At 40.7% G+C, this 18665-nt stretch overlaps 1 protein-coding gene across 1 annotated transcript in view; it reads left to right on the forward strand.

The window, feature by feature from the left end:
* Nucleotides 1-676: 676 nt before the first annotated feature.
* The window catches only part of DLEC1 (DLEC1 cilia and flagella associated protein), a 40652-nt gene continuing 22663 nt past the window's right edge, over nucleotides 677-18665 (forward strand). The window contains exons 1-16 of the mRNA XM_074897488.1: nucleotides 677-709; nucleotides 2041-2181; nucleotides 3712-3868; nucleotides 4402-4512; nucleotides 5581-5774; nucleotides 6038-6258; nucleotides 6497-6578; nucleotides 6975-7062; nucleotides 7870-8043; nucleotides 8846-8982; nucleotides 9884-9976; nucleotides 11216-11306; nucleotides 13356-13518; nucleotides 14862-15054; nucleotides 16378-16436; nucleotides 16977-17151. Coding sequence (XP_074753589.1) covers nucleotides 677-709; nucleotides 2041-2181; nucleotides 3712-3868; nucleotides 4402-4512; nucleotides 5581-5774; nucleotides 6038-6258; nucleotides 6497-6578; nucleotides 6975-7062; nucleotides 7870-8043; nucleotides 8846-8982; nucleotides 9884-9976; nucleotides 11216-11306; nucleotides 13356-13518; nucleotides 14862-15054; nucleotides 16378-16436; nucleotides 16977-17151 — 2112 coding nt within the window. The remainder of the gene's footprint in view (nucleotides 710-2040; nucleotides 2182-3711; nucleotides 3869-4401; nucleotides 4513-5580; nucleotides 5775-6037; nucleotides 6259-6496; nucleotides 6579-6974; nucleotides 7063-7869; nucleotides 8044-8845; nucleotides 8983-9883; nucleotides 9977-11215; nucleotides 11307-13355; nucleotides 13519-14861; nucleotides 15055-16377; nucleotides 16437-16976; nucleotides 17152-18665) is intronic.

Raw genomic sequence — 18665 nt, forward strand, 5'->3', positions numbered from 1 at the left:
GGTGTACACAGCCAGAGTGCTCGGGCAGGCAGAAGGGGAAGATGGATAGTTTCTGGGGCTGATGATGGATTACCCCATCTTCCAGCCCATCTTCCAGCCCTTGCTGCCCGGGTGTAGCAGCCCAGCCGAGCCCTGCCTCTACATGCCGTGTGACAGCTGGGGAAGAAGGAGAGGATTTAGCTCCATCCCTCAGCTGCCAAACTCGGGGCCTGCACTGGAGCCTGACGGCAGCGGAGGGGCAAACCAGTCCTCCTGGAAAGACCAAATCCCCTCAAAAGTTTAAATTCAACATTTTATTTCGTTTCTTATTATTTCATATAGCTCCGCTGCTTTAAAAGAGCACAAAAAGTACCTACTTTGACAGCGGCAGGGCAGAAATCGTGTTAAGAGTCTCAGAGAGACCCGGGGTGCCGCCCTCAGCCCTCCCAGAGCCCCAATACAATGGCAGGGCGGCGGGAAGGCGGCGAGGGGTTGTGTGAGGGCTGAGGAAGCTCGGGAAGGGGTTGGGGGGCTGTCCCCATTACCCCGCTCCAGGGTGCCCTCGGACGGAGCTCGGCCCCGGGTGCCTCCGCTCCGCCCCCGGCCCGGCCCTTCCCGCCCACACAGTGGCTCAGCAACGGCGGCGCGGCCGGGCTGCGGCGGGAGGCCGAGGGGCGACCCCAGCGCCGGGGCTGCCATGGCTCAGCGGAGCTTCCCCCTGGGCACGCAGGTAACGCAGCGGGACTGGGCCGCACCGGCACACCCCCCCTCACACACCCCCGACACCCCCACCTCCTCACCCCTCTCCACAAACTACAGACACACACACACCCCTCCTCGCACCCCAACACACACATACACACCTCCTCACACCCCACCCCTTACACACACCACACACCCCTGTACACAGCCTTACACACACACCCCACTACACACACCCCCACACCCCTCTACGCAGCCTTACACACACACCCCACTACACCCCCCCCGTACACAGCCTTACACACACACCCCCCCACTACACACACCCCCACACCCCTGTACACAGCCTTACACACACCCCACTACAGCCCCCCCCCACGCCTGTACACAGCCTTACACACACCCCCCACTACACACACCCTCACACCCCTGTACACAGCCTTACACACACACCCCTCACTACACACACCCCCACACCCCTGTACACAGCCTTACACACCCCCCCACTACAGCCCCCCCCCTCCTGTACACAGCCTTACACACACCCCCCACTACACACACCCCCACACCCCTGTACACAGCCTTACACACACCCCCCTCACTACACACACCCCCACACCCCTGTACACAGCCTTACACCCCCCCCCACTACAGCCCCCCCCCTCCTGTATACAGCCTTACACCCCCCCCCTCACTACACACACCCCCACACCCCTGTACACAGCCTTACACACACCCCCCACTACACACACCCCCACACCCCTGTACACAGCCTTACACACACCCCCCACTACACACACCCCCACACCCCTGTACACAGCCTTACACACGCACAGGCCTGCACACAGGCACACACATACACACAGTCTCCCACACATACGTGCCCCTGCTTACAGATACATAAACACACACGTCCACATGCACCCTGGAGCACACAGTTACACAAAGCCCGGGACACCTGCACTCACACACCTCCCCACACACCCTGCACAGTGCTTGTATCTCTCTCCCTCACACACCACTCACACAGCCCCATACACTCACACCGCTGAATAAACCATGGCACACGCACACACTGCCCACAGAGAACCACGTCCGTCATCATCACCTACACGTACCAGGCAGCACACACACACCCTCTGTGTGCACGCATGACCTTGTGTACACAAACACACCCACACCTCAGTGTTCATGTGTGCACATGCAGTGTGTCCCCTTTCAGGGTCCTTCCCCAGTACCTTTGCAGTCCTTTTCCCCCGCATTTCCATTTGCTAATTCCAGCTGTTTGCATGTGTCCAGGGATCTCTTCCAATCCTATCTTCGGCTTTAAGCACTAACACCCTCAGTTTTTTTCCTCAGGACATCTCCCACTTGCTGGCTAGTACCTTTGAGGACCTGTACACTCGAGATGTTATCGGGGCAGACAGGGAGACAAACTGGATCAAGTCTCGAGGAGGAGATGATGTTTATCATGAGAGTTTCACGGAGGACTTGCAGAAGGTACGAGTCAAAGTATGGAGCTCTGTTCAGCTTTCATTGCTACTTTGTAATTTCTAGATCTTCTGTAAAATAAAATAAAATAAAAAGGCAGGGTGGGATCCTAGAACTAACATTTTAATGAAAGTTTAGTTCACAGTTTCCCACATGCTTCTTCATGTTATTCTTGGCTGTAGACAACTTTTCAGACATGGAGTAAAACCTGTAAAACCAGTGGTCCTTTATTGCCTGTTCTGCTGGCTGATAACTTTTCTCTGTAACTGCTGGTCAGTGTACTAGACTTCCTATCTTGCAATGAAGTATTCTCATGTGCTGCATTTTGAAACCAGATGCTGCAAATATTATTTATATATGCTTACCTTAGTGGTGCACTATGACAATCCATTAGCATTTGCAATGCTGTTTGGGAATCTTGGATGAAATCAACAGTAGAAATGCAAAATACTTGTATTAATCATTGATCTGATAGTTATTGTCAGTGTAAAAAAGTAGAGGCTATTGTTGGAGGTATTTTTTCCATTTTGTGTCATCAGACCCCCTTAAAGGTTCTCAGAGCTGAAAAATTTGAAGTTTTGTATTTCTTTTTGAGTCATTTATTAATGCATTAGTAAACACAATATGTTCTGAGTAATAAACATGAATACTTACTCCCAAAATGGACTGCTTGGATAAGATTTCAACTGACAGTACATGTCTGTAACATGTATGTTGCATCTGAACTAGTTACTCAAGGCTCTCTGTATCATCAGAAAAACAAAAAAAAACAAAACCCAAAAAACCCCCCCACCCAGGCACTTTTAGGGAACAATCCATCTGATCTGTTTTAGGTATTAATCTTGGCCTGAGGTGGAATTGTATCCTGGATTCCAGTGACAGTGGAGGGATCCCAGAATGAGCAGGAGAGGACGAAGGATCTCATTTTAGCTGAGATGCATCCTATCCTTTCTATTAAAAAGATTAAATAGAATTATTTAGTTATATTAAACGAGCCAAAAGGTTAAATCTTGTTACATAAAAGTTCTACAGAAAGCTCAGGCTACAGATGCTCTTGAGACCGATGTCTTTTAGTTTCTCTTGGTGTTGGTCTTGTATGTCTCTGTGCCTCTGGTGTATTCTCTCTTTAACTTACTTTGATACATCTTTGAGGCAAGACTTTTCTTTTAGAGTTGTACTTACACACCAGACACTGATCCAAAATATATCAGGAGGAAGGAGGTATCACTGTTGGGTTATTTTGGAGTTTCAGAAAAAAATGGGCAAAATACAGTGCAGTAGCTACTGTCCCACAGAAGGTAAAAGATACATTTTGCTTGCCCTGAGAGAGTCTCATCATCGTTCACACATTTTTCTTAGGCAGTGCTTCTTACCCAGCTCAAACGATAGGAATTACAGTATTTTAGCAGGCCGGTAATCCTGTTTTATCAAGCTATTTCTATTTACCTCTCAAAGGCAAATGGAAAGCATCTATCTGTAAGGAGATCTTAACAGCTCAAATTACTCTAATTTCTGTACATTCACCCATGCCTGTGATAGCTTCTTGCTGAGTATAAGTGCCGACTGACAGAAATGGACACAGTAGAAGAGAACATCTTTTGGGCCCAGGACCGAGCCAAAGCTGAAGAAAAAAGAGCCCTAAACATGCTGGAGGCAGATGCAGGGGAAGATTTCCACAAAATAGGATTGCCACCAGGTGAGGATGCTGGAGACGCTGTCTCTCCCGGTACATGCTTATGGTACCTGGAGACCAATGCAGTGTTTGTCAAAATCACTGGTAGAACTGACACTAGGCTCAGTGAGCTTTTGTTTGGCTTTACATCAATAGAGCATCTTTGAAGGATTTTGTGCAGAGATTCAAGTAGAGTAACATCTGTTTAACACTGTAAGAAACTAAACAAACAGGTCATTTTCAACGTATTAAGTCTGCAACTAATGACTTACCACCTAGCTTTATTACAAGCATGCATACCTTGATATATAGCAGCAACAGAGATTAAACGTTTCTCCAATGGCTGCATACCTGGGTTTGAACTGAATTTAGAATTGTGGAGATGCATGTCTACATCTTGGGATTAAAATACCAGACTGTTTCTCTATCCAAAAATATTACCTGACAGTGATGAGTTATAAAGACAGCATTACTCTGGATTGATCAAGATACTGTATGTTAAGGGGCTAAGCTTTTGCATTTTTTTTTATTGTGGTTTTGTTGTTGTACTGTTGCAGTGGCATCCTCTTTTAGGTGGATTGTGGATAATGAACTTCTCAGAAAAAATAGTTTAACCTGCCCTGATGATTACATTACTGATAAATTACCCGTTACTAGAGCACCAAAAGGTAACTTTTAAAGCAGGAAATAATTTAGGCTTTTTAGAACACTCTGTAAGAATTGAAGCATTGGAGGATGTAGCAAATCTGAGTATATTTTTATAGTTTTCTGCCAAAGCAGAAGGAACTCTAGTATCATAAGCATAATATTCCACTAAAGGGACACTGTCAAAATAAAATCCATAAATTAAAAATTATTGAGTTTAAATGTGCTTAAATATGAAATTTAATGGTGGTAGCAGATTTGTTTACAGTTCTTCACATCTAACACAAAACCCCTGTATTAATTGTGACTGCTCTGCCTCTATTCAATTTCAGTAGCACAAAGCTGCAACTGCACCTTGTATATGGAGAAGGGAGGTGGTTACATTAAAGTAAAAAATATTTTCAGTGTATTTCACTGAAATTGTATTCTTTATTTTGAGTTTAAAATTTTACAGTCCTGGAAATATATCAGTTTAATTTGCAAATTAAGATCAGTAAGAAAAATCTTCTGGGCAATGTCAAGACTTCTTTACTTCTTTTATTCGTGTGTGAGCCAAGTAAAAGGTTTTAGTATCACTAAAATTAATTTTTTCAGTCAAGTCAAACCAGACATTTCAGAGTAATCACTTTAGTCACAAATTCCAAGAGTTGGGACTTTGTTTCCATTGTAATTCCAAGCAAAGCCAAAAATCTCATCTCAGAGTTTCCTCTGAGGTGGCAATTTTGTTGTCTAACTATAGGAACATGGGACTAGATCGTACATCCTGTTTATGTCAATTTTCTGACTGTCATAAGTCCATCATATAGATCTTTTTGTAAACTGAACAGGACATTCTAAGTCCCACTCACTTGTAAGATCAACATAGCTTTCAGAGTGTAATATAACTAGCTTGTTTAATTAGTATTTCTAAAAGCTTTCTTATTAAAGCACTAAGCTTCATTCAATGCAAATTAAATTATAAACATAAATTAAATTCTAGAGGATTTTAAGTGTATTTTCACCATAAAATAAATTAATACACCTATGCTTAGAATAAATGCTTATCATTCACGTTTTTCTCTTATAGAATTAAATTTTTCCTTGAGTTGCAGGAAAACCAGAACCTGGCTACATCAAAGAGACATTTAGTTCTGAACAGCGTGTTTCTTCAGGCTCACGGTATCAGATGCCTGCAGAGATTGCCCACCTACAGAAAATATCTGGTAGTTTGCCAAACGTGTCTTTATGCACATTAACTCTGCCTTCAACCCCAGACTCTAACCATCAGACTAAAAAGACAAGTAAGGTACATTTTACAGATTTATTTGTTTTAGTCTGTCAGAACTGCAGGGTCTATTGCTGTTCCTGTAACAAAGGGTGAATATCAATGTGTTGCTGATTTGGCTCCAGTACTTATTTTATTTGATCTGTTAAGAAAAGAGAAATACAGTATTTCTATGTGAATTTTCAATGCCATATAGCTTTAATCAGATATGTACAGATACCCTTTTCATCATGCTCAAAATTGCTGTGTTTAATTTTGCACTGTGATCTCTTTGTTTTTCAAAGAAAACAAAGGCCTCACAGAAGCTGGCCTGGAGAGAGCGTAAGTGCAAAGCAGAGGAAGGAAGTAAGTGTCCTTACCTTGCCAAACTTGAGAAAAAGCAGAATTATTTGAAGAACCCCCGCTTTTTCCCACCAAATGCTCTTCATGGAGGCAAATCTCTTGTCATTTCTCAAGAAAAGGTGGAACAAGCCATAGCCAGAAGAAAAGCAGAAGATAATAAAGGGTATGCAGGATATACGGTTTCTTGATTCTGAGCTGAAGCCCAGAGGGAGCTCCACTATAGAATTACTGTGGATTTACATGTAGATATTTTGAGCTAAATATCTATGTAGTCTCTTGGGAAATAAAATATGTCTGTATGACATTTTGGTTTTGCTAAAGGATACATTTTACAATTGCTCATTTTATCAGTATTTAAAGAACTAGGCAGTAAGAGAATGTCTCTTGTTTCTATCTTTCAGTGATGCCTCCTTTGTTCCTGTGTTTCTTGCCAATCCACCTACTGTTTTGTTTTCTCATTATGAACTTGGCCAGGTCTATGAGGTGAGAACTTACTTCTTTGTAGAGAGTTAATTCTACCAGTGAGAAGCATTATGTTCTGCCATGATCTATGTATTTCTTCCATTCTTTTGGCTTTCTGCAGTTTAACAAAAGTCTGAGTTTGTTCCTTATGTTGAAGTAAGGACCTTTTAGCTTCCTTGAAGATACTCTTTCACACATGCCACTGACTCACTAACCAGTGAAAACTAAAAGGAACCCTTTTCCGTCTCTGCCTCATTTTGGTATTATCTGATTCAGCCCTTATTGAATAAACTGCAATTTTTAGGTTGGTTATGATGATAAATTAGTTACGACTAGCAGAGTACTAGGGAATTTCAAACATTATAATGAGTGATGATAAGTACAATGGAGTATTATATTTTTTCTTTTTAAATAAAGATGACTATAGAGCTGCAGAACATCACTTCAACATGTCATCACGTAAGACTTATCCCCCCCTCTACTTCAGCATTTGCCATTGGGCCAGGTAAGGGTTCTTTTTACTGCCTTTAAGATGTTAACCTGTAAGAGATCTTAATTTATCTGCTTGAACAAAGATTTTTCAGAGATATTCTGTTTGGTTCAGCTATCCGTAGTGCTCAGTTCTTTAGCAACTGAAGGCTGACATGTTTCTAGGGCCATTCACATGCAACTCATAGCCAGATTCAAATGGTCTAATGAGGAATTCAGGAAGACTAACTAATGTTAAAGTGTTTGAAGTTAGATTGAAATGTAGCCATGGAACACTTAGATTGAGTCTTAGCCAAAATTCATGTAGGAACAAACGTAGTTTCTACTGAAATCATTGGGTGGAGAGGGCAAGAAATACCATACTTCAGTTGCATCAAGGAAGACTAGGTTAGAGGAAAACTCAAAAAAACATCTTTCCTATAGGAGGATAGCCAGGCACTGGGATAGATTTCCTAAGGAGATTGTGGTATCTCAGTCACAATGTTGGAGGAATATTTAGAAGTTAGATGCCCCCATGTAAGCCTTGTTGTCTGTGGCAGAGGAAAATTGGGTAACGTCTCTAGGGTTCTCCTCACTGTGTTTTCTGTAGTTATGACAAGCATATTTCAGACAAAAGTTCTTCTCTGAGTTCAGTGGAAGATATGCACGCACACAGATTACACTGGCAGGCCTTTTGGGGTCATTTGTTTTTATCAGCTTGACTTAGGCAATCAATGGGGAGAGTTTACAGGCACCTTTCCAGAGGGAGATGTGATTATAAATATATGTGCCAACTTTGGGAGGTTTTAATTTTTTCTAATTCCCTGCATTTTTTTTTTCCAAGGAAAATTTCCAGGAAAGGGAGGAATGATTGCTCCTGGGATGGCATGCCAGTATACGGTCCAATTTATTCCTGAATATCTAGGAGATTATGAAGATTGTATATTAGTGGAGACGCAAGTATCAGAACCTCTTCTGATCCCAGTCCAAGCTAAAAGAGCACCACCAGTGTTAACATGTCAGTAATGTCCAGTCCTTAAGTTTCTCTAAAATTAAATAGACTCAGAGTTTTTTTCATTTGATCACCTCCAATTTTATGTCACAAAACAAATGTGGATGAAGCTGGCAGTGCAGTTTCTACATTTTGATTCCTACATTTTAATATCTATCTCCTTTTCACTTATGATAGATTTATTAGTTATTAAAATGTAATCCTGTCAAATTATTCCTCAATTAGTTGTTCTTGCCACATCAAGCTCATTTTTTTTTCACTGTATGAGTGAATAGGAGACACTTTTCTAGGTTTGTGTCTTGTCAGTTCCTGAACTCCTAACTGTAATTATTAATCCTAAATATTAAGGAATTATGATTTAGTTATAAATATTTGATGCTATTAATAAATATTCATGGAATGTTACATTAATTATACATGCATATGACATATCTGCAAGATTCACCTCTCAGATATCTAGCCTCAACAATGACAACTAGGATTACTTTTGCAGAAACTTGCTTTGATTTTTGGTAAATTCATTATATATTTGTTATACTGAGCTTTTTAAAAAATAACCTTTTTGATATCATCCAATAGTGTCTTTAAGTAGCAAACACCATTAAAGTGTAAGATGAATGTAGAAATTGGCACCTCATACTGTTTAACTTTCAAATGGAAAGAATTTGAGGGTTGTTAGGATTGCAGCACCTGGCATATTCATATGCAGTAATGTTGTCTGTAAAGAGTTATTTAAGAAGTAGCTGGCTTGGCCAGATGCTAGCCTTTACTGTCTGGGTAGTCTGATTTTCTGTGTAACTCATTACAGTGCCTCACATTATAGACTGTGGTTCTTGCCTTGTTGGAAGAAAAAAAGTAACAATGATTTTGTGCAGAAATGAAGGAATTGGCACTGGGAAGTTCTATATAATGCCAAAGAAAGCCTGGTCACCTCCTAATTTCAGGGTGAGTGATTAGAAGGGAAATACTGGACATGGCACGGTATAGGTGCCCTGACGTGAAGCCCTTTTGAGCTATTCCTGGTATATTAGCACAGAAGTCATACGGCCTTGCTGAAGACACATGTATTGTGCTGTTCCCTCAGGGATTCACATTCATCCTTGAGATCAGTCTCCCTGGATATCCCTACCTTCTGCTTGTGCTCTGGCTTGCCTCTGGAAAAAGTTGTCTTGCTCAGTGGTGAGGTAAACTCAGGCATAGATCAGGGAAAAGACAACTGGTTTGAACTTTAACCCTACACTTAAAGCAAATAGAAATGCAATCGTTTCTTGCATTGCTTGAGCTAATTTCCTCCTCCTCCCCACCAAAGATATCACTTACTGACCTTGCTGCACCTGTAAACCCTATCAGTCTATTCCAGTACTGCTCTGTCTTTAGCTTCCCATCACAAGAGGGTCTAAGTGAAACCGACAAAGAAGATAAGATGTGACTCTTAGATCGGCATTTTATGTGCTAGAGAAAAAGCTAACGGGATGGCTGATGTGCCAGGTCCTCCCTCCTGAAACATTTTACAGTTCCAACTCAAGGTGAGCCATAAGCATGGAGAAACAGACAGAGCTCCTATGGTCAGGCATAGCTGTTCTTCTGTGAACAGGAATATTAGGGCTTCTGACACTATCATTTGTATTTGGAGGCAGCACCTTCCCCCCTACTTTCACCGAGATAATTATAAAGCATGGAGCATTTCTTCTAATTAAGCCATATACATAAGCCACGTACTTTTGAGATGTGTGAAAAAAAATTATAGTAAGTGGTGATGCCTGTTTTAGGTAACCCTGTATTTTAAAAATAACAACCTGATCAATTTAATTTATTAATCTTTCTTTTTATTTTTTTAACATCTTAGGACGTTGACACTGTTGGTTTTGTGATACAAGATCCTTTTGCGATCCATCCTGCTGTTTTTGAGCTAGCTCCAGGGCAGAGTACAACAGTAGAGGTTAGTACCAATTGCTACAGAAAGTATTTGTACTTTACCAAATACATTAGCAAGCAAGATCATTTTAGAAAATCTTGGCTGGACCGTGTGAGCAAAAACACTCAAATCCTTTTGTGCAATTATGCTGGAAGAATTGAAGTTGTGAGTTTTACTGGAGAGTCTTTCATTGCAACTTCTAAGTTTTGCTTAGCCACCCAGAAACCAGTCAGATTTTCCCCACACAAAGAATCCTGTCAGAGAAAACAGGAATCTGAGAACACGGGAGTGCTAACTTCAGACCAGCTGGGGCATCAAGTTCAAAAAAGCTTTCCTTTCTGAGCTTCCTTGGAAAAAAAGGACATTTTGGGGAAAAAAATCTTTCACTGTAGAGCAGTGAGTGCAAATCCTTCACTTATGCTGTGCTCTTTCCTGAAAAAAATCCTGCAGTACATGTTCATTACTAGTTGTCACCACTGCTTTGTCTGATGTGGGCCACATAAACAAATTTATAAAGAAAAAAAATATATCTTATTTATTTTGTTATCTATTATATATATTATGTATGTGGGCCATATTTTATTTTATATATATTATATATATAATCTAAAAAATATATCCCCTTCCTGTGGGAAGAGGAAGAGTGATATGGTGAGTATGGTTAGCCTCCAACCCTTCTTTCTATCGTTACCTTCTGGCTGTTGATGAGATGACTGAGTCAGGCAGGTGTGGATAAAGGAGAAATTTTTCTCCTCCTTTCTGCCTCCACAGATGCATTGCTTCAACAGAGCCAGGCACATGTGGGGCAGAAAGAGGAGATGTATTTAGCATGGTGGTAATGAGTAACAGGCAGAAGAACCATGGTGCACATTGCACAGCTAAAGATATTGGCCCTGAACAATATTTGTTGAGGTGGAACTCAGAGAGGACAGGCAGCAGCTGCCCTGCTCACACTCTTGTAGCTTGATAGGCAGCAGTGGTTTTAGTAAGTGACTGAGGGAAGATCCAATTCCGAGGGTGCAATTCATACAACTAACCCTCTGATGACCATTTGAATACACAGATGTAAGTTTTGTGACCCAGAAAGCACCTATTTCTTTCTGGTCTGTATTAAGGGAATGTGACATGGTCTGTTTCTTGCAAATGTAAGATTTAATTACCAATCACTAGCACAATCCTTTAGTGAACATTTACTAATTGAAGTTTATTACTCCCTGAAGATACATCAGTTACAGATATTGCTATTTTATGTTTCTCTTTCAGGTAGTGTTTTTCCCTTCTTTTCCAGAAGTCTCACAGCAGACATATGCCATTGTTTGTGACAGTTGCCAGGTCAATGATGTTACAGTCACAGGTTTGTTTCTAACACCTTTCAGAGTCTGTCTTTCTAACACCATAGATACTCAGATAATGTGAGTGGTGGTTGATGGCTTGAAGTAATGGTAACATTTTATGTCATTGCATTAAGCAAATACTTTGTCCCCTGATGGTGTTAAATGCTAAGCATTTATTATTATTATTCTAATTATAATATTCTAATTATAATATAATAAAATATAATAATTATTACCCAGCTTTTCTGGGTAAAAAACTGGCTGGATGGCCCCAAGAGTTGTGGTGAATGGAGTTAAATCCGGCTGGCGGCCGGTCACGAGTGGTGTCCCCCAGGGCTCGGTTTTGGGGCCACTCCTGTTTCACATCTTTATTGATGATCTGGACGAGGGGATCGAGTGCACCCTCAGGCAGTTTGCAGGTGACACCAAGTTGGGTGGGAGTGTTGATCTGCTCAAGGGTAGGGAGGCTCTGCAGAGAGACCTGGACAGGCTGGAGCCATGGGCTGAGGCCAACTGGAGGAGTTTCCATAAGGCCAAATGCCGGGGGCTGCCCTTGGGCCACAACAACCCCCAGCAGCGCTACAGGCTTGGGGAGGAGTGGCTAGAGAGCTGCCAGTCAGAGAGGGACCTGGGGGGGTTGATTGACAACTGTCTGAACAGGAGCCAGCAGTGTGCCCAGGGGGCCAAGAAGGCCAATGGCATCCTGGCTTGTGTCAGCAATAGCGTGGCCAGCAGGGACAGGGAAGGGATCTGACCCCTGGACTCGGCACTGGTGAGGCCGCCCCTCGATTCCTGTGTTCAGTTTTGGGCCCCTCACTACAAAAAGGACATTGAATGACTCGAGCGTGTCCAGAGAAGGGCACGAAGCTGGTGCAGGGTCTGGAGCACAGGTCGTAGGAGGAGTGGCTGAGGGAACTGGGAGTGTTTAGTCTGGAGAAGAGGAGGCTGAGGGGAGACATCATCGCCCTCTACAGCTACCTGAAAGGGGGTTGCAGAGAGCTGGGGATGAGCCTCTTTAACCAAGTAACAAGCGATAGGACAAGAGGGAATGTCCTCAAATTGTGCCAGGGAAAGTTTAGACTAGATGTCAGGAAGCATTTCTTTCCAGAAGGGGTTGTTAGGCATTGGAATGGGCTGCCCAGGGAGGTGGTGGAGTCCCCATCCCTGGAGGTGTTTAAGAGTAGAGTCAAGATAGCACTGAGGGATATGGTCTAGTTGAGAACGGTCAGTGTTAGGTTAATGGTTGGACTGGATGATCTTCAAGAACTTTTCCAACCTAGATGATTCTGTGATTCTGTGATTATTATTATTACTGCTCCATCCCAGTGCATGAAATACATGGAATTCAGAAAGCACTGAGCTCTGAGTCCACTGTAGCCAAAAATCCAAATGTAAAATCTAACTAGCAGAAACCTGCTCTGTTGTCAGGTGCAATTAATTTCTTAGACTTTTGTAGCAATAAGATAACATGGCAAACTATAAAGCATCACCTTTAATAGAGCAGAAATACTTTTGAGTGTGAAGCAAATTTGGGGCACATCTTGGATTAGGGTATTCAGGGGAGATAAACAATCTTTGGATTAGCTAATGAAACTAGTTGAAATTCTTGTAAATGTTAGTACTTGTCCTGTGATGTAATTGTGAAGTTGTATAACATTAGGCTTGACTTGTAGTCTGTTTAATCACTTTATTGCAGGTATTTCCTTTGGAATTTTTTTAATAGTGCATTTGCTGCTTATTTTTATTTTAATATACTGCTCAAAACATCTGTGAGCCACATTGTCAACCACTGCAAACGCCCTACTTGCTTCAGTGAAATTATGCTGATGTGAGCTGAGGTTGTGGCCCTGAAATCCAAATCTGTTAAATTCATGAAGATCTCTATTGATACATGTTGATAAACAAAGAACATAAGGAAAATATTGTACAATTAACACATTGGAGTTCTGTAACTTGAGGAAACACCAGGTATCATCAGTAATGGTCATTGCTGGCATTTGCTGTTAAGGAGTAATATGAACAATGTTAATAGCCAGATGGTAAACAGTAATACTACTTATTTCTTCAAGGGGTTGGACAGCTGATAGCTCTGGAGCTTTTGTTTGTCACGGGTGGAGAAAGCAAACCTGAACCTGGTGAAGTTACTGATGTAACAGCACAGCATCTCATACGATTTAACCCTCAAAACCCACACACCACCGAGGAGAAGAAATTGATTATAAGAAACTCTGTGTATGTATCTACTGTTAATGGAGTGGTGCTCTGCAGTCAACATACTGGTAGGGATCTCATTTGTGATGTCATGTTCTCTCAAGCTGGAGAAACCTTCATGCACTTGATAAGCTTTGTGCAGAAGCCTTGCTTCTTTTTGCCCCATTGTTTCGTAATTAAGGTTCATGGATATGCTTGTAAGAGCAAGAACATTATACAGAGATCAAACATTATGGCAACCATTAGCCATACCATTTGGCTCATACACTAGGTCAATATATTTACTTCAGGGTCAGGGTCAATATATTTACTTCAATATATATAAATCTACAACTCCAAACATTTGTAAATATGGATAGTTGCAAGAAGTATCTAACAGGGTCATTAGCCATACCATTTGGCTCATACACTAGGTCAATATATTTACTTCAGGGTCAGGGTTAATATATTTACTTCAATATAGATAAATCTACAACTCCAAACATTTGTAAATATGGATAGTTGCAAGAAGTATCTAACAGGGTCATTTAGACAAGATTTATCTAACTTTACATGTCTACACTGTATACGTGTGCAACTGAGCTAAAGCACCTTACACTCTTTTCCTTTCAGAGTGCAGGGAAATAGATGCTTTTAAGGATGCAAATCTGACTGTAGGCATCTCCCATAGACCAAGTCATAACATGTCCTTGACTGCACTGGATCTCCACTGCTTAAAACAGGAGCTCAATGTAACTAACTCATATTAAAACTTTCACATGATTCCTACTATTGAGTCCTAATAGATTTAAATATAAATTCTATTTGAAGTCAAGGATATGTCCCTGTGTACAGTGACATTGTACTGAACATAGTGTTATCCTGATTTTGCTCAAAATCAGTTGGGCAATAATGAAAGTACCCTAATATGTGTGATTGCAGTAGTTAGAAGCTGCAGATCCTCAAAGCACCGAGGAGGTCAGTGCTGGGTTTGGATTCATTAACATAAATTGCTACTGGCTACAGTGAATCTCTGGAAGTTTATTTTGTGGCCTGGAAACCACAGGTGCGTAATGCCAGAATGGAATGCTGTTTGGGTAAAGAAGCGTGATTCAGTGATCTGGATACTGTTAACATGTCTTACACATTTATATCATTTACTTCCATATATTAGCATGTTCTTTATATAATTTGTATACTCTGATTCTATGCTGCCTCATCAGCTTTGTAGCTCACAAAGACTGGTAAATCTAACTCCTATAATTTTTAAAGAGAGGTATTCCCTACATGGAAAAAGGCACCGAAAATTTTCTCCCAATATTTTACTCAAAAATATATATTTTTTTTAATCATAGCTTTTTTGTTGTTTGTTGGTCCCTTTGCAGACAAGTAGAACTTCCTTTCTACTGGCAGATAATAAAGCCCAATCTGAAACCATTAATACCAGAAGAAACTGCAGACTTTACGAAGCTCAAATACAGTCAAGACACAGAGTCAGCCTTCTCCCTAAATCCTGAGCAGGGAGTTTTGCTTCCCCATGTGAATCATGAGTTTATTCTCACTTACACTCCACAGGAGGTATGGCTTGGGATTCCTTCCTATCTGCAAACTCCAGCTGTGTATTTTTATGCAAGTCATAAAATCCTTGCTGTGCAGCTTTCTAAATTAAATTTTATTAGCTAGTACTATGCTCTGATAAACAGTGTTCAGAATGTAGAAAGACCATAAAAGAAAACATGTTTTGACTGCAAGATGTGAGATGGTTTCTGATCTCATGTAATTTTTGGTACTGACTGGACACAATTAATTTTACACTGAAACGATGGACACATTCTCATAGCTGCAGCTGCACTGGCTGGTAAAGTTACCACCCTTACCACACTACCAGCTCCTTCACAATCTCCTGACCCTTCTCCTTCTGCTGAGTAAACTGCTTTGGGGATATGCCCCATACCTACTGCAGCCTAAATAAGTTTAGTTAGCAAACAGTGATTATTTAAACTGTTTCCAGCTGTAGATTTTTGGGGTTGAAATGGGTCCTATGAAGAGCTGTGTGGTAAATTAAGGGAATAGTAGCAACCTTTGGCACAGAAATGGCGGTATGCAGCTGTGGGTAAAGAGGGATGCAACAATGTTTGAATGCAGCTGTACCAGTGACTGTTGTCTTAGTTTCTGTTCCCCTGTCTGTGTAAATAGGGAGCATGAGCTCACTGTATTTAAAGAAACTTGATCCAAAGTAAGCTCAAGAGTGGGAATATCTCATGCTGTCATGATTGACAGACACAGGAATACCTCAAATAAGTACTGAAGAGAAGCTGAGTTGTTAAAATACTTTAATTAGTTAATAGGAAAATACATTGAATTAACATATACATTTAAATTAATATCTGTCTACAAACAAATGAGTCTTTTACAAAGCCCTTCAGATTTAAAGCCTGCTTCTATGTTTCCTTTTTCTTTTCCATTAGAATATAGAAGGCATCCTCTTTTCCCATGACAGAAAAGTGGTGGGTTTTACTCAAAATCAGAGTGATGGTCAATTAAGCTAAATACCCTGAAGCGGTAAGGAGAAACTTTAAGTTAGTCCAGCCGTACTGAGCTTAATTTGGGGAATCTTTGCAGATGCTTGTGTGTAGTATGCAATATACTAGGGAAATAATAACAGGCATGTCAGAAATGAGTATTTTTCTTGGAACCATACACCATGAGATCAGAATCTGGCAGTGTTCTGCAGTCAAATATGTTTTCTTTTAGTAACTGTACAGTTTGAATATCGTTTATCAGAGTTTAGTAGTCCAATGGTGATCGCTCATCCTTTAAATGTAAACTACTTTTTCATCTTTTTTTAATTCTCAATATAACCGATTACTTGAGATTAAAATCCTCTCTTCATCCATGTAGCTGAAGACTTATCACAGTGTGATTCAGATGGTACTGAGGGACATCCCAGAATCACCTTGGTAAGCTGAGAAACTATTTCCTGGTAAGATGTGTAGCCACATTTTAGCTATGCTATTACATTAAGTGACTGGGATTCTTTATCTTTCTGGTGATGATAGACTGACAGTTATGAAAGATTTTATCAACACAACTAATAGTGGTAAAGAGTGTTTCTGTGAACTTCCCTCATGTCTGAAAACATGCCTTAGCCCTAGCTAGAGCTGCACCTCTCTTGGAAAAAGGAAATAGTAATTTCGCTGTTTTTACTCCAGGCTTTCTGCTGAGATTTCCAGCAGGTTTTCCTGTTATTACTGTTTGTCACAGCAGTCTGTGACTTACATACTTGTTCATGAACAGACTAGGACGACTACAGTACTTTAAAAAACCACTGGAATTTTTGCAGTTTTTAATTGTCCCCAACCTGAGGTAGTTGCACGCTGGCAGTCTGTAGTTGAAAAACTTTTGATGATTTTCAGTTTTGATCTGTCAATTAAAAGATGGGATCCAGTTTAAACACTAGTTTAAAATGCTTAATAATTCTACCATATTTCCTCCCAAAGCTTAGTGAAAGAGGGGATGCTTCAAAACATCCCCGAATACAAAGCAGAGGATGTAATAGCACTGGAAATAGAAGTTAAAGGATCAACAGAACCGTTTCATCTTCTTCTGGAACCATATGCCATTATCATCCCTGGAGAAAACTTCATTGGTGTAAATGTCAGGAAAACATTTAAGGTTTGTTTGCTTTTGACTTCATTGTTATCATGTGCTTTGCATCACTGGATGTCACAGGTATATTAGAAAATATCAGACAATCCATGTTACTTTAGTTTTTCTTAAATACTTTTAAAGGAGGCGAGGCCTCCTGAGCCCCACACTCTAGGCAGCAGGCTTTGTTCTTTTTCTACCTCTCAAGTTTGATACCACAAAGTATTAGCCTTCTAAATGTTTTTCTGGGTCACTAACCTGTTGCTTGTCACTTTGTCACTCCTGTAATGTAAAAGTTTTCCAGTTGGGAGGAATAGCTAATGAATTATTTAATTACTTCTGAACAGAGGCACTGTTCATTCAAAGGACTACATCAAGCACAGCAGAACAACAAAAGTCACATGCTGCAGCTTACAGGACTTTATTCTTACCTGCAGGTTCTGATAATTTCTGTTTGACCATTATGGGACAGACTGCTGCTGCAATTGTCCACTCACTCAGCATTCTCCTCACTATAGATCTCCTCACTATAGATCAGGATCTTTCTGATCTTAGATTCACTTGGGGAAAATAGGCCTGTTAGCAAGAGCCAGGCAAGAAGACATTTCCCAGTTAATGGTCTCCCCATTTTTTCTTAGAATGCTAGCTGTCATTTAGTTTTATGCTTTCTCTTCCTAGAAGTTCTTTTTTAACTTAAGACAGCCATTTCATACTTTTCAGTAATCCAATATAGCTACACATGTGGTATAGGTAATTAAGTCACTTACTGATAATATAACGATATTCCTCACAGTTTCCAATTGTTTTTCAGTCTTAAAAAGATAAGCATTTGAACTGTGTTTAGAGATAATTGTGCTTCAGAGAACAAAGTTATTTGCTATAATTATGAAATAATGACTGAATAGATCTGAAGAGCAGGCCAAAGATTTCAAGAGCTAACGTCTCCCTCACAAACAGATCCTTTGGCAAAAAAAGGCTACTCTCGAAAGAAAGAGTAGAAGTTTAAGTTTGAAGGTCTATTACATTTTTGAAAAATGGGGGAAAAGTTTAAAATGCTTCAAATACAATAATGTTCTTTGAAAGAATGGTTAATGGATCTTCTTCAAGTTTTAGAAAACACCTTCATCTATGTGATCTCCATATCTCAGCTACCTGAGCTAAACTTTCCTTATAGTCCTTGGAGACTGTTAGCAGCATCCAGGGGATGATTAGTCTCAGTACTCCCAGCACTCTCTAGTAGGCTTTATTTTCAGTAAAGAGAATCCTAGGAGATGAGTTCAGAGGTAGCTCTTGCATCTGTTTTGCAGACACCTGAAATTCAGTCAGGTGAATCCCACTTCTTTTTGTCCTTGTTTTACATGACAGAGGAGAAAGGAAAGAGAGGACACAGCATTATCGTGAAAATAGTGGTAGCTAGTGCATAGTGCTGTGTTTGTACTGTTCAAGTCAGAGGGTAGATGAAGTTCTGTGCCTTTCCACTCCTATTGTGCTCAGTTTATTCCAAGATTCAGGTGAAGACAGAGTATACTGTAGCTAGATCC

Source organism: Athene noctua, chromosome 2, assembly GCF_965140245.1.
Source record: "Athene noctua chromosome 2, bAthNoc1.hap1.1, whole genome shotgun sequence".
NCBI classification, from domain to species: domain Eukaryota; kingdom Metazoa; phylum Chordata; class Aves; order Strigiformes; family Strigidae; genus Athene; species Athene noctua.